Below are 14180 nucleotides of genomic sequence, written 5' to 3'. Positions count from 1 at the left end.
GCATGAGGGTGAAGGCCCCGCCCCGCCGCGTTGAGCCCCGCCCCGCGCGGAGCCCGCCCTGCCCGCGGCCGCCAGCGCAGCCCGCGCCCCGCCACCGGGCCTGCCGCACCCCCGGCTGCCTCCTCAGCCCCGCTAGCGCGGCCGGCCCCGGCGCATCACCACCACCAGCTGTGTTGCCGCCCCAGCTGCATCTCCATCCTCGGTTGCATCGCCAGCCCCAGCTGTGTTGCCAGTCCCAGTTGCATTGCCACCCTGTTTGTATCACCAGCCTTGGCTGTGTCGCCAGCCCTGGCTGCATAGCTGCTCTGGCTGTGTCACCACCCCCAGCTGCATCACCGGCCCCAGTTGTGTCGCCAGTCCCCATTGCATTGCCAGGCCTGGTCACATCACCAACCCTGGCTGTGTCACCAGCCCAAGTTGCATTGTCACCCTGGCCCTGTCACCAACCCCAATCATATTGTCACCCCGCTTGTTTTGCCAGGCCTGGTGGCACTGCCAATCCCAGTTGCAATGCAGAGCATGTGGCTCTTCCCAGCAGCTCCGGGGGTGCCTCCGGGCAGTGAGTGCCTGGTTTTGGTTATGGCTGGCTTTACTGACCCACTCTGCAAGGACAAGGCAGGCTCAGCACTCAGAAGCAAAGTGTGTTTATTATTTTGTAAATCTGCTGATTTTGAGTTGGTCTTGCCCAAGGAGCCTAGCTCACTGCCTGCACGCTGGCAGCTGGCAGAGGTGCTCTTGTAAGCCATACCTACCGTGCCACCCCCATGCGACCTCCATGACTGCCCCGGTAAGTCAGAGCCCACACTCCTTACGTGAGTTGCTCTGTCCCAAGTGAGCAGAGGCTACGGCACCGTGGGCTCCACGGCCTCTAAAGTGCCTAAACGTGGCTTGCTAGCAGCAAGGACTTGTGTGTATGCTGTAATTCATAAGTGTGGTGTTAATGAGCTGCCAGCATGGTTAATTATTCACCCGCTAGTGGGAAGTGACAAGCCTCTGAGTATAATTAATCGCCGTTCCCAAAAGAAAAAACACTCAGTGTGGAAGTGGGTGCCAGCCCATCCACCTGAGCTGTCAGTCATGCTCCTTTTCCTTCCAAACTCAGCTCCGAGTCCTTTGCTCCCCTGCATGGCAGCTTGTGGTGGCTACCAGCACAGAGAGAAGCTGGCCCTTGTTCCTTTCAGTTCTTTTTGGGCTCCTGAAGGACCTTGTGCCCAGGTAGGGTCTTCCCCTCCTTCCCCTCCTGCAGGCTGGATCTCACCTGCCCCCACTGCCCTGGCTCCTGTGGGCTCCCCAGCAGGATTTCATTGATGAAACTGAGCGTCAGGTTGCTGAAGACCATGTTAAGGTGGTCGACCCCTCGCAGCTCCTGGACATGCACCTTCTGCTTTTGCTGGTGGCGCCATCGCTTGCACAGCTCCGAACTGCGTGTGTTGACAGTGTCATCCCCATCGCCATAAATCATGTCCACAGGGTCCTCGTAAGGGAAATGCTCATCATATATATAAGTCTCCACGGTGGGGTAGCCTGTGCCATAGAGGCAATAGGTGTCCACCCCAGGAGGGGGTAAGTCCTTCAGCAAGTCCTTCATGTCCTCCCACATGTACCAGCCATCCTCCAGGTTGACGTCAGTGAAGAAGCGTTGGTAATCCCGGTAGGTGTAGTTGTAGGAGGGTGTGGAGATGAAAACGTGGGTCTCGGGCCAGGCCAGGCTTGTTGGGAACATCCAAGGGCTGGTGGTGGTCATGCGCTGCTCTTCACGCAGCTTGATGTTGGACATGAGTGGGATGCCCTGATTGTCACCTGCAGGATGCACAGGGGCTCATCAGAACCATCATGGAAATGTACCCTCGCAACTGGGGCCCCCTGGGCAGCTGTGCTATGATCAGCCCACCCAGCAGTACCTCAGGGCTGCCTCCTGGCTGAGGTATGGTTCCCCCTCAGATCTTCCCCCCCCCCAGCTCAGCCCTGCCCTGCCCACCATCCTACATCCTCTCCTCAGCCGTCTGGCTGCCGATACCCAGAGCAACCTTCCAGGCTCTTCTCTCCGGCATCACACCTCCAGCTGCAGGAGGGCTTGGTGCAGGCAAAGCTGGCCCTGACCAGCCCCGGGCTTTCCAGGACCAGCATGAGCCGGGCCCCATGAGGGTGCTGGCAGCAGGTGGCCAAACTGCACGTCTCCTGCAAGCCTTGGCATTTTTGGTGTGTCTGGAGTCCTAAGACCGTGCAACAATCTCAGATGACCTTTAAAATGTCTCTGACTCTTGTGACAACAGAGAAAACTATGAGGAGGTGACTTAAGGCTGATGCAAGGGGCCAGTTGTTAAAAACTTCAAGCACATGATTGCTAATTCCACGTATTTTGGGAGGCTCAGCTTGTGACTTGTAGATTTTCTGGGCTGTCAGCATTAGGCAAGTGATTGTGGCTTTCTGGGCTGTGGAGAGACTAAAGAGGAACTGGGCTAAGGGAGATGAAAGCCTGAAGACAGAAAAGCTTATGGGGGATGGGCTTTGAGATGTGGGGAGAGCCAAGCAAGTGGTGCACTTGAGTGTGAGTGTCCCTTGGGTGACCTCCATGTCCTCTTCTGCAGAAGAGATGGATGGCCTGCAGCAAAGGTCCAGCAGCCTCACTGTCCTGCATGGATGGAGGCGTGTGCATGGCTGGGGAGGTGGGAGAAGAGGGTGAGCGTGTCCTGGGCTGCTTTCCTGGCTCCAGGATGTGTGGGTGGGTGCTTGGGCTTTGCAGGAGCACCCCTAGCCCAGGAGCTGACCCTATGCGTGGTGCAGGCTGTCTGGCAAGAGCCAGGCTGCAGGTGGACCCTTCTGGCAGCAGTTTCCATACACAGAAACCCACCAGCCCCAATCCTGGAAACCAGAGCAAGCTCCGCAGTGCACCCTGGGCCACTCTCCTGCTGCCAGGGCTGCAGCAGGAACCCTCACAGTGCTTTCTGCCTGCAGCAGCAGCAGCACCAGAGCATGGATGCTGCCTCCACAGACCCCTCAACCATCTGTCCCTCACCTCTTCTACCACTGCGTCCTCTCCCTGCCTACCACCCGCCTTCCATTTCTGCAAGAGGGAAAGCAAGCAAAGAGGTGGCTGCACACAAGGAGTCACCCACCGGACGCCAGGACACGCAGGGGCTTGACGGACCCTCCCCAGGGGGCACCCAGGGAGATGAAACCCCCAATGTACTGATCTTTCCAGGCTTGCGTCTGCTGGAGCAGGAAGTAGAGGATATTCAGGTTGCCCAGGCTGTGCGCGATGAGGAAGACACGTCGCTGGTACTCATCATGCATCTCCTCGATCAGTGCCTTCAGGTTCTGGAAGTATTCGGGCTGCTCCTCTGCAGATAAGAGGGGCACCAGCTCTTGGCCACCTCACTCATGGCCACAGGGCTGACCCTAGGAGCCCCAACCAGAGAGAGGTGTGGGTGCAGAGCCTACAGGTGCCATCACACATTCACACGAGAGCACTGCGAATCGCTGGGCACCCACTGCCACAGGTACCCATCGCTGTCCCGGGGTTCCTCCACACCAGCCGGCTTACCCAGCCCCTGAGAGCCATCCTGCTTCCCTCCCTGCATGGGTGGCCTGCCCACAAACCCCGGACTTACGGGGCCCAACCCTCCAGTCATATGGGGCTGCCCGGACCGTCTGGTCCCTCACGTAGCCGTTGTTCACCAGGTTCTGCACCAGGGTATGCAGGTAACCTATGGGCCAAGAGAACAGGTGGGAATTAGGTCTGTGGTCTTCTCCTGTCAACCTTTTCCACCCTCGTCCTGGTCACGGACACAACGTTCTCTGGTGGCTCCAGCTGGAGGTAGTGGCTCCACGCATCCCATGTGCACTGGGGCCAAGTGTGGGGTGGTCCCTGCCAGCACTCGAAGGGACCATGTCCCCGAGGCCAACATCCCTCACTCCCAGGTGACCTGGGCTCTCTGCACAACCAGTCCCCACTGGAGACATGGGGACACCACTTGCAGGGAGCAGGTGGGATGCCCAGACACCCCATGCCTCTCCCCCTCTCACCTGCCAGCTTGCTCTGATCCAGGTATTCCACGGAATAGGTCTTGCCGAAGCCAGGCACACGGATGTGCACCCCCGGGGCATTGGACATTTTCCGAGAGGTTCGGTTGTACACCACCCTGCGGGGACAGGGTAGAAAGTAACAGAAGAGCCATGTCCCTGCTAGTGGAGATCACTGAGTGGCAGCTTGGACCTGAGCAGCTCTTTCCAAGTCTTGTGTGTGGATGGGGAGGTGGACTGGTGCCAAGCCAGCATCCGTGCCAGTCGCCTGGCACCTTGGGGCAGGCTCTGACGGAGCAGGCAGCGGCAGCCCCTTGCCCTGCAGCCGCGGGCCGGGTGGCAGCATCTCCGGTGGGTGCTGAGGATGGTCTGGCTGGGCACAAGCACGTGGCAGGGACATGGGAAAGGGATGAGCGCTTGGAGCAGGAGCCAGCCAGCTGTATTCCTAAACAGTTCCATGGTGTTCCCATGGCTTTCCATGTGTGCCAGGTCACGGCCAGCAGGGGAGGAGAGGGGAGGGAGATCCCTGGTAGGTCATTTCCCCGGGGAGCTTCCGGGGTGGGAGTGAGCGGTACCTGGTGTTATCGATCCAGCAGTCAACTCCCACTGGCAGGAAGGTGTTGAGGTTAAGCCAGATGGTGAAATAGTCCTCCGTTTTGCGGTAGCACATCCAGTTCACCACGTCCGGCTTGTCTAGCTTGGCTTCCAGCTGGTTCCCGAGACACCCGGGCACTGGAGGCACCGCAGAGGGAGAGAAGAGCTAGCTACAGACCCCATCCCGCTGGCTCCATGGGGCTGCCCAGCCCAGCGCGTCCCCTGGCCCCCCAAGCAGGACTCCCCTGGGGCTGCCCAGCCGGGGATGCCTGCAGCACCCTCAGAGAGCAGCCTGCTCTGCATAGCAGTGAGGGTGCTCGGAGCCCGCAGGCGGGGTGAGCATGGAGGTGGTGCTAAAAACACATCCTCAGGGACCCCTCGAGCAGCCCTTCCCATAGGGTGACCCCCAGAGCTGCCAGCCTTGGCCCAAATGTGCCAAGCCCCAGCAGCACGAGGCATCCCAGGTTATTGCCCTTGCCTGGCTGCATTTCCATCCTCATCTCCTCCCACCCTGCCCCACCACATGTTCAGCACCTTGTCCTGGGGTAATGGGACCATTCAAGGATGCACAGGGTCCCCAGGGAGGTGAAAGTCACCCTGCTGATGGCTCATGAAGCCCATGTACTGTTTTCCTGAACTTTAAACCCTCTGCACAGGCTGAACAAGGTCTCTGAAATAGCTTGGCGCCAAGCGGAACTGTACACTGGAAATTCAGTACAAATAGCGTGTATGGTAAACACAGCGTGGTTTTTACAAGTTCACAGGTGACATCTGCGACCTGGGCTTCCTTGATGGAAGGTGACCATCACTGGAGTGTTTGGTCTGCCTCTTCAGTGTGGTTCCCAGCAGAGATAGGAGACCCATCCCGGTGCCACCCCGTTATGTGTGCCTGCACTGGGGACAGACAGCATGGGGAGCATTCCCAGCTGGTGTGCAGGAGCCAAGAGCCAGCTCCTGATGCCAACGCTGACCCCGAGGGTGACAACAAGAGGTGAAGGGACTGCAGGGGACAGTGGCTGCAAGCCTGGTGGAATGGGAGCCCTGGGTGATGAATCTTGTGCCCCAGTGGGTCCCAGGACTGTCCCACAATGCACAGCTGGAGATGGTGTGGACCTTCAGTGCTACTGCAGGCACTGTCTGCTATATGTCCTGCATAAGGCGCTTCCCCCAAGGACACCACGAGCCGCTTTGTGGCCTAATGTCCCTATAGATGCCTGCCCTGTGCTGTGCTTGGACCCAGACCTGGGCTTTGCTGTGGCTGTGGGACCTGACAAACACGGCAGGGTGGGAGCCATGCCACCTGGCACAGGGGCTAAAGGATGCAGGTGAGGAGCATCTTTGACCTGAGAAGGTCCCCACCAGCCTCAGGTTTCCCTGCACCCTGAAGTCCATGGGCACAGGTGTTCTGGGGAGTGGCAGTGCTGTCCCTGTCACAGGGTGCGAGGGCAGCCTGGCCTAGAGATTCTCTAACCCATGTCACCCGCAAACCCGTGGTGCCTGCAGCATGGCAGGGGCATGGCCGAGGGGTGCAGGGACATGTCTGCAGCCTCTGAAAGCCTCGTCCCATGCGAGAGGGGACAAAGATGTAGTAGTTGCCTCCCTCAATCTGCTTCACAGCTCCCTCACCTCACATCTCCCCAGGGATACGGAGAGGGTCTAATCTTGCCTTCAAAGCACCTGGTTGGGGATCAGGCCATGCAGTGAACCCTGACATAGGAGACCCCAGGCAGGGATGGGCAGAGAGGATCTCCCCAGGCAGTGAGAAGAACAGGACCATGAGCTGCTCTGATGGCTCCCGAGGGTGCACAGCCAGCATCCCTGCCCCCGGCGCACAGCCCTGAGCTCTGCCTCCCTTCCAGAGGACATTAGGTAATTATTAAGGGAGTTCCTGTGGGGGCAGAGGGGTTATCGATGGTCCCAAGGGCACTGGGGGTTTCCAGGACACCCGGCCCAGGGGGATGGGCTACACACGGATGCCGAGTGGCACATGTGGCAGCCGGACCCAGCTGGGCATGGGGCAGAGGCTGAGGCTGGTACTGGGGACACAATGAGATGCTCTGACCATCACAGGTTGTCCCGAGAAGAGGCACCTGGTGATGGCCAACCAGGGCTTCTGGCCACCAGCATGGCCACGGAGGACCAGCCCCAGGACACTGAGGCTCCAAACACTGTCCCCTGCTCTCTGATGCCGCTGGGAAGGGAGTTTGCAGGGATCAGCCTTTGGCAATGCAGCAGGGGTGTTCTGCTTTTTCTCTTCTCTTTTTAAAGGGGAAACTCAGCTTGGTTCAAATAAAAGGAGAAAAACCCCAACTCTGCTCAGCAGAGGTTTTATGGCAAAATCCTAGCTTGACTCTCCAGCAGTGGCACAGGGGACAAAGGGAGGCAGAGCCAGGCAGGGTGGAGGTACCAGCTGGTGGCTGCTGCTCCCACCTCCCCGAGGAGATGCCCCAGCCTCTCCTTTCACCTCCCCGGGCACCTCTGCCTGTCGACTCACTCCCCTGTATGCCATCCCCCAGGCAGGATGGACGTTGGGTGGCATATGAGATGCACGCCCTTCTGCAGCAGCAGAGGATGACTTAACCATCACCTGGGAGTGGTCGAAGACATGGGACGGTGTGGGCTTTGGGGAAGCAAGAGGTGGTGGATACTGGCCCACTGCACCAGTGGCTGCAGCCGTGGGAAGCAGCAGACAAGGGTGTGTTGCAGCCCCCATCCCTCTGCTAGCAGAGTCCCCCCAGAACCGAGCAAGCCCTGAAACACCCTCTGAGCTAGCTGTTAGATATTAGAGCCCCATGTGCTTTCTGGGGTGCCCAGCCTGTCCCCCAAGCTCTGGGCAGCTGTGACCGGGGCATAGCCAGCCCTGCATCCCCAGTCCAGCAGGTGGGAGGGGATCTGGGAGCTGTGTGTCACCCCTCCTTGCTGGCTCCAGCTCCAGCCTGCAAAGGGTCACTGCAGCCACAGCACCCCAACCTCACCACTGGCTCCGGGGGGCCATGTGGCACCCAGCGTGTCCACCCTTACCCCGTGTGCTGCCTGTGACAGCCTGACCTTACCGAGTACCACGGGTGGCGTGCTGTTGGTCGGGGGCGCTTCTGGGGTGGTCGTGGGTGGGAAGAGGACATTGAAGAGCCAGAACTGGGACGTGGGCTGCAGGAGAAGCGACAGCGTCAACAACACAACCCTGGCGCCGCTGCTCCCCATGGCGAGCTCAGCCAGGATCCTCTGGACGTCTCCAAGAAAAACAGCCTTTTATATTTTTTACGCAGGTCCAGCCAAGAGGCACCCGGGCTGCAGGGGAGGGGAGAGCTGCAAGGGGCTGGCCATGATGGGGAGGAGGGACGGGGAGGGCCGAAGGACTGGCCTTGTGGCCATGCCATGCCCTGCCAAGGCAGCCCAGCCGTGCCCAGGGGCTTTTTGCGCCCCCAGTACCCTGCCTGGGGGTGCTGGCAGAGTGAGCACGTAAATCTAGCAGCCTCCTGGTGCCTCAGCATCCCTCCACTGTGTGCTGCGGTTGTGGCTGCAACGCGCTTCCCCCTGCATGGTGTCCCTGGGGTAACCCATGGGGCTACTCAGGGCTGCCCACCCCCTGCCTGCTCCCTGCCCATCCCCTGCGCGCTCTCTGCCTGGGTGAATACAGCACCTCTCAGTTCCTCTTGCCCTTGGCAGTGCAGGAGGATCTGGGCTGTTGACGTGGCCAGGAGGTCCCCAAACCTCTGGGAGAAGACATCGGGGCTAGGACAGGTGAGGACACATCTGGGAAGCCCCTCATGCCACACGGCAGCAGCACATCCCCCAATGCCACCCTGGACACTGCCCCTTGCCCCACGCCCCCCTGCCCAGGCTGTCCCACACTGTGGCCCCCTGCCAGGCGCTCGGCCCTGGGACCCTGCAACTCCTGGCTGCTGCAGGCTTTGGGTTCCCACAGGTGACCCCTCGGTACCAGCCCTGGCTGGGGGGACCCCCTGCAGCCCCCAGCCTGCACAGGGAGGGCTCTGGTGGCCCTGCCTGCACCGGGGACTGGGGACCCTGGGGAACCCTGCACAGGACAGAAGGGGCCAGGGGGCAGGGGGGGCGATCCCAGGTGCCCCTCCCCAGGAGGGAGGAGCCAGTCCCTTCCTGAGTCCCCCTCCAACCGTCCAGCCCCTGCCCAGTGCTCACCCTTCCTGGAGCACCAACTGGGAGCTGCTGGCAGGTCCCCAGGGATCCTGGGGCACAGTCCAGCCCTAGGGGGAGGAAGAAGAGGGTGACATCTCTGCTTCAGGTGGGCTTTTTCAGGTGTTTTTGCGATGTGCAGCCAGAGTGCCTGCTCTGAAGGCATCTGTGCTGCGTTTCAGAAGGAGGGGGTTACGAATCCATGTGAGGATGCAGAAAATGGCTCCACGTGCCCATGCAACCCTCACCTACTCCTTTGGGAGACTCCATCCCCCTGACACAGCCAGTATCCTAGTGTGCCCAAGCCTTGCTCTGCCCCAGGAAAGCCTTACTAACCCTGCAAAGGAAGGATGAACAAACTGACTGTGGAGATGCCGAGGTCAGATCCAGGGTGCAGGGGCTGCTCATCCCATCTCAGGGGTCAGCAACACCCTTGGGCTGAGCTCTGTGGCACCAGCTGAGCATGCAGGGCTCAGGGGAGGAAGGATCTGGGGATCATGCTCTCCTTGGCAGACAGAAACCTGAGGACACCCAGGAAGCATGAACAGGAGCAATAAGAAATCTCTGCTCACCTCAAGTCCTGCCCCATCCTCCACCTTTGTCAGGCTCTCCGCCCTACAGCCCCTCACTGGGCAGCCCCTTGCTTGGCAGGGTGTCTACTTACCCCAGGGCTTATTATGGCAGAGTTTAACTTTTCTTCTTAGAATTGTTGGTCTTTGCATTCAGACTGGCAGTGATGCCTGCACAGGGTCAGGGCTGTGGGCAGAGGAGATGCTCTCCTTGCTTTGGGCTGCCTGGAGAGCCATGTGCAGGGCTGTGTGCCCAGGGAGGGGCTGTGCAATGGGGGAAATTACTTTTTTATTTATTTTTGAAATGCATTAGCAGAAAGTCAGCAGAATGGCATGGCCGTATGCCTGGCCAAACCTCTGCCCCTGAACCTGATGCTGGCTGGAGAGGCCAGAGGAAAGCATTTGAAAAGCAGAGGTGAATGGTGCTGAGCCATGGTGGTGGCCCAGCTGCTCATGGGCTTGCTCCAGCCTTCCCAGTGTGCTCCCGTGGGGCAATGGGCCGGTGCTGAGCGGAGGATGCTGCCGGGGGGAGTTCATGCTCACCTGGAGCATGGCCTTTTGATCCTCCGGGTGCAAATCCTTCCTATCATCTTCCTTCCCAGCATCTTGCTGGAGCTGGGCCCTGGGGCAGAAAGTGCTGCCTCCCACCTCCTCTCACTCCGTGGGGATGGGAGGCGTTCCTTCCCTCTGGACCAGGAGAGGAGCAAAAGGCTTCAGCAGAGTGGGCTGGCTTCAGAAAAGTCATCCTCTCCTGCTGAAGGGAAGATGTCTTCGGGTCCGTCGGACCCACCCCTAGCCGCCCCTCTCCCCGGCCGGACCCCCCCTCCCCCCGGGCCGCCCCTCTCCCCGGCCGGACCTCTGCCTCCCGCGGGTGGCGGTGCAGGGGCGAGGGGCGGCGCAGGGGCGGAGGGCATTTCACAGCCGCCCCCCCAGTCCCTCGCCCGCCCGCCCGCCGGCGCATCTCCGCGGCACCGGCGCCTTCCCGGGGCGCGTCCCCGCGGCAGGATCGGGCCCCCGGCGGGGCCAGCCCGGGCCGTGCCCCGCAGCCGAGTGCTGAGCCCGGGTGTGCGGGGAGCGGGCGCTGGGCGGTTCACAGCCCGCTGCGGCTGCGGTGCTGCTTTTCTCTTCCTCCTCCGCCTCCTCCTGCTCTTCCTCCTCCGCCTCCCCCTCCCCCTCCTCGCTACTTTGGCTTTTGGCTCCCCCCGGGAGGACAAACCCGGTGCTGGTACGCGCCGGGGCAGGGCGGGGGTCCCGGGGGTCCCTGTCTTGCAAGGCCGCCCCCCGCTGCGGTGGGTCCCTCGGGGCGGGCCGGGTGTGTCCCGCGTTGTCCCCCCGTGCCCCAGCGAGGGGGGGTCCGCGGGGTCCGTCCGGAGCGTCCCGCCCCCCCCGGGCGGGAGCCTGGATAGCTCAGCTGGGAGAGCATCAGACTTTTAATCTGAGGGTCCAGGGTTCAAGCCCCTGTTCAGGCGAAGGCGTTATCCTTTAGGAGCCCGTGAGCCAGAGCCTGCTCCCCCCAGATGCCCCAAGCCACCCTCCCCAGGAGCCGGGGTCCTGCTGGCTCCTACTTTTGCTGCGTGCCAGGACCAGAGGCACCACCCTCCCCAGGAGCCGGGGTCCTGCTGGCTCCTACTTTTGCTGCGTGCCAGGACCAGAGGCACCACCCTCCCCAGGAGCCGGGGTCCTGCTGGCTCCTACTTTTGCTGCGTGCCAGGACCAGAGGCGATGGGCACACACTGGACCACAGGAGGTTCCCCCTGAACATCAGGAGATACTTTCACTGGGAGGGGAACAGAGCACTGGCACAGTTTGCCCAGGAAGGCTGTGGAGTCTCCACCCTTGGAGATGCTCAAAAGCCACCTGGACACAGCCCTGGGCAACCAGCTCTGGCTGGCCCTGCCTGAGCAGGGGCTGGACCAGATGACCTCCAGAGGTCCTGGCCAACCTCAGCCATCCTGTAATTCTGTTGTCTACCATCCCAAACCCACTCCAACCAAAGCAGAGCCCTGCGTCGTTTTAAGGATGGCTCATGTGAGAACAGAGGCAGCAGCAACCCATGGGGCCACCACACTGCTTCTGTACATGTGCACATACACTTCAGGTTATTTTTGCGAAATAGAAAGTCTTTTAACAGAAAATTGAGTGATTTTGGTTGAAAACTATCCCCTCTGGGATTCTGACGTTTTCCAACCTGAACATCCATCAGCTACTCAAGCACAGTATGTTATTCTTCAGATAAGCTTAATGGCCTTATAGCCCAAACTGACTTTCTGGGGGGAAAAAAGTGATGGAGAAATTATGTATTTCCTTGTGTTTCTGCTTTTCAGCTGTGTAAAAGTGGGACAGGTACTGCTGCTGATAAAGGTCAACTTCTCTAGATGTTTGTCTTCTTTCTGTATTATCTTTAGAGGGGAAAATGGTTTTTGAGCTTGTTCTTAGTAAAGAAAGATGTGTTTTCAGTAAAAGAGTAAATGAAGATCGGAGGGTCATGAAGTTGTGCAAGCAGTGCCCTGTAAACTGCAGATCCTTAAGGTAAATGTGTCACGAGAATTTTGCTCTCCATTTTGTGATACAGAGAAGGTATGTAAGAAAAATAGTTTATCTGGTGGAATGAAAAATCCTCCCTCTCCCCCTGCCAAGCACAAGTCCTGCAGATACCTGAGCCAGCCCGGGTGGCAGTAGTCCCCCGCTACTTTCAGGTGCCCCCCCAGTGGTGGGTCAGCTGAGACTCGCTGCCTGGGTAGAGTCTCCTTCACCAGCTGAGCCCCGAGTGCCACCCGTGTGCTACCTTGGGCAGCTCGTTGTCATTTCTTCTTTGAAAGCTGTTGTCCAGCGTGAGTTCTGCACAGCCGTCAGGAGAGGGCACCCGGACCAAGCGAACGGGTGTCTCCACGGTCTGAAGGGTCCTGAAGAGCCAAGGCAACAGTTTCACAGGCTCCCTCAAGCTGAAGCCCCTCCTGGTGCACCCCAGAGATCTCCACCTGCCTCTGGCTCCCCGACCCACAGTGTGTCAGGGTCACCCCTAAGCTCGGGGCGGGGGGGCTTCGCCTCTATTGTGAAAGCATCCCTGGAGGTGCTGCAGCCACAATCCTGCTCCCCAGGAGCTGGGCGTGCTGGTAGCGTGGCTGATCCTCCTTCTTCAGGTGATGGCTATGGCCAACCCTTCCCAGCCTGGAGGGCAGGGGCAGGGAGCTGAGCCATCTCCTCTCGCTCTGCAGAGCAGCCACAGCATCTCCTGGTCCCCTTTTTTTGCAAACCGTAGAGGAAGCGTGAGGGAAAGGTGGAAAGGTGGGTGGTTTATTCTCAGTTCTCAAGCTTTGCCTGGAAAATGGAGAAGCTGAAGTGCTTTCCCCCAAGTGTCACTGATGCCCCACAGGACAGACCCTGTGCAATGACTACAGGTGGGGAAATCATTGTAGGCATGAGTCTGGCCATGCTTAGGAGCAGAGAGCCCACCCGAGCTTGTGGCCCCCTCTGAGGGCACGGGGTCTTTGCAAACCACCCTCCTCCTCCTCCTCGCAGCTCAGCCCAGCCCAGCCTTGTGCACCGGGTGGCTGCCAAAAGTATTGCTGTGACTCGGATTCGAACCGAGGTTGCTGCGGCCACAACGCAGAGTACTGACCACTATACGATCACAGCAGGAGCCCTGCCACACGCTGGGACCACAAGGAGGAGAGCACCTGCACTGGCCCCTTCCCTGGCACCGGGCACCCAGCCTGGCCCAGAGGAAAATAAACCCCCCCACACACACTAATTTATTAAGGCAGCTACAAACAGACTTGGATGCTGCTGCTCAGAACCTCAGTCACCTCGAACGAGGCTGTAAATGGTGCAAAATGCTGATAATGCCAGGCTGGTACCCAGGGATCGAGGCTACTGCAAAGGACAGCGCTGTCAAGGGGATATCGTGCCATGGGGCATCATACTATAATGCAGCAAATTTAGAGTTATAATAGTTTCAGCTAAGTCTAAGTTATATGAGGTGAGTAATTAATTTCTTAGTGTCATAAGTGTGTGATGCAACAGAATTGCTGCAATTTGGTTTAAAAAACAACAAATGGTAGCAGGATCTCCATGGGGAGCTGAGTGATGTGGGAAGGAGCTGGACAGGGAGGTCCCGGTAACATAGGGTGTCCTCAGGGCACCCTTATCCTTCTCTGTGCCTGCTTCACCCAAGTGTAAGCATGGAGCTTGAGACAGCAGCACCCAGGACTGAGCATTTCAGGTGGGTTGTGCTGATGCTTTACCCCAGGGCAAAGTCCCGTTGCCCACCCCCACAGCCATTTTTTGGCTGGGAAGTGTCCCCCCTCCTGCCCACCCATGCCCCAGGTCATGCTGGCACGGCGGTGCCTCTTCTAGGCTGCCCAGAACATGGTGACGAGGTGCATGGCTGCAGACTTCCAAGACAAGGGCATCTTGTGCGCGGCCATCCATCCCGGCTGGGTGAAGACCGACATGGGGACGGAGAAGGTACTGGGCTGTGCAGGGGAGGGTCAGCAGGACTCCTGCTGTGCCCCCAGCTCTCAGGGAGGGCAGGGGCACTCAGGGCAGGGGATGTTGTGTCATGCTGTGATGCCAGGACCATCTCCTGGGGCAGAGCAGGCAGGGAGCGGGCAGCACGTGCCAAGTGCCAAGCACACGGGATAGCCAGCCCCGTTGGCACCCTCAGCACGGACAGCAGGGGGGTGGCAGGGGGGGGAAATGCCCCCACGAGCACCGTGGGTGCTGCTCCCCGGGCCATGCACCCTCCTGCCTGCCCAGGGCCGGCTGCTTTCCGTGCTGCTCGCAGCCTGCAGCAGTGACACTGGCCCTGTCCTCCCCTGCAGGCGCCCCTGATGGTGGAGC

The 14180-nt window shown here is 59.8% G+C and overlaps 1 protein-coding gene and 2 non-coding genes across 3 annotated transcripts; 1 reads left to right on the top strand and 2 right to left on the bottom strand.

Moving 5' to 3' along the window:
- Nucleotides 1–628: 628 nt before the first annotated feature.
- Nucleotides 629–7910, bottom strand: LCAT (lecithin-cholesterol acyltransferase). Its single transcript, XM_037409307.1, has 6 exons — nucleotides 7671–7910; nucleotides 4599–4755; nucleotides 4027–4142; nucleotides 3612–3707; nucleotides 3117–3341; nucleotides 629–1800 (listed from the first exon to the last, which is right to left on the bottom strand). The coding sequence occupies exons 1-6, from the start codon at nucleotides 7816–7818 to the stop codon at nucleotides 1178–1180; spliced, it is 1365 nt and encodes a 454-aa protein (XP_037265204.1). The 5' UTR covers nucleotides 7819–7910; the 3' UTR covers nucleotides 629–1177.
- Nucleotides 7911–10734: 2824 nt separating this feature from the next.
- TRNAK-UUU lies at nucleotides 10735–10807 on the top strand. The gene has a single exon. It is a non-coding gene; the product is annotated as a tRNA-Lys (tRNA).
- Nucleotides 10808–12902: 2095 nt separating this feature from the next.
- On the bottom strand, nucleotides 12903–12974 carry TRNAH-GUG. The gene has a single exon. It is a non-coding gene; the product is annotated as a tRNA-His (tRNA).
- Nucleotides 12975–14180: the final 1206 nt, after the last annotated feature.

This window comes from Falco rusticolus, chromosome 15 (genome assembly GCF_015220075.1).
Source record: "Falco rusticolus isolate bFalRus1 chromosome 15, bFalRus1.pri, whole genome shotgun sequence".
Taxonomy (NCBI): domain Eukaryota; kingdom Metazoa; phylum Chordata; class Aves; order Falconiformes; family Falconidae; genus Falco; species Falco rusticolus.
The sequence above is the reverse complement of the archived record's forward strand: the minus strand, read 5'-3'. Positions and strand labels throughout refer to the sequence as shown.

Coding starts and splice junctions, on each gene's coding strand:
- LCAT (XM_037409307.1), bottom strand. CDS start 7,818: ATGGGGAGCAGCGGCGCCAGGGTTGTGTTGTTGACGCTGTCGCTTCTC. Junction 3,342..3,611: donor TGACTGGAGGGTTGGGCCCC/GTAAGTCCGGGG, acceptor TCTTATCTGCAG/AGGAGCAGCCCGAATACTTC. Junction 1,801..3,116: donor CCTGCGTGTCCTGGCGTCCG/GTGGGTGACTCC, acceptor TGCATCCTGCAG/GTGACAATCAGGGCATCCCA.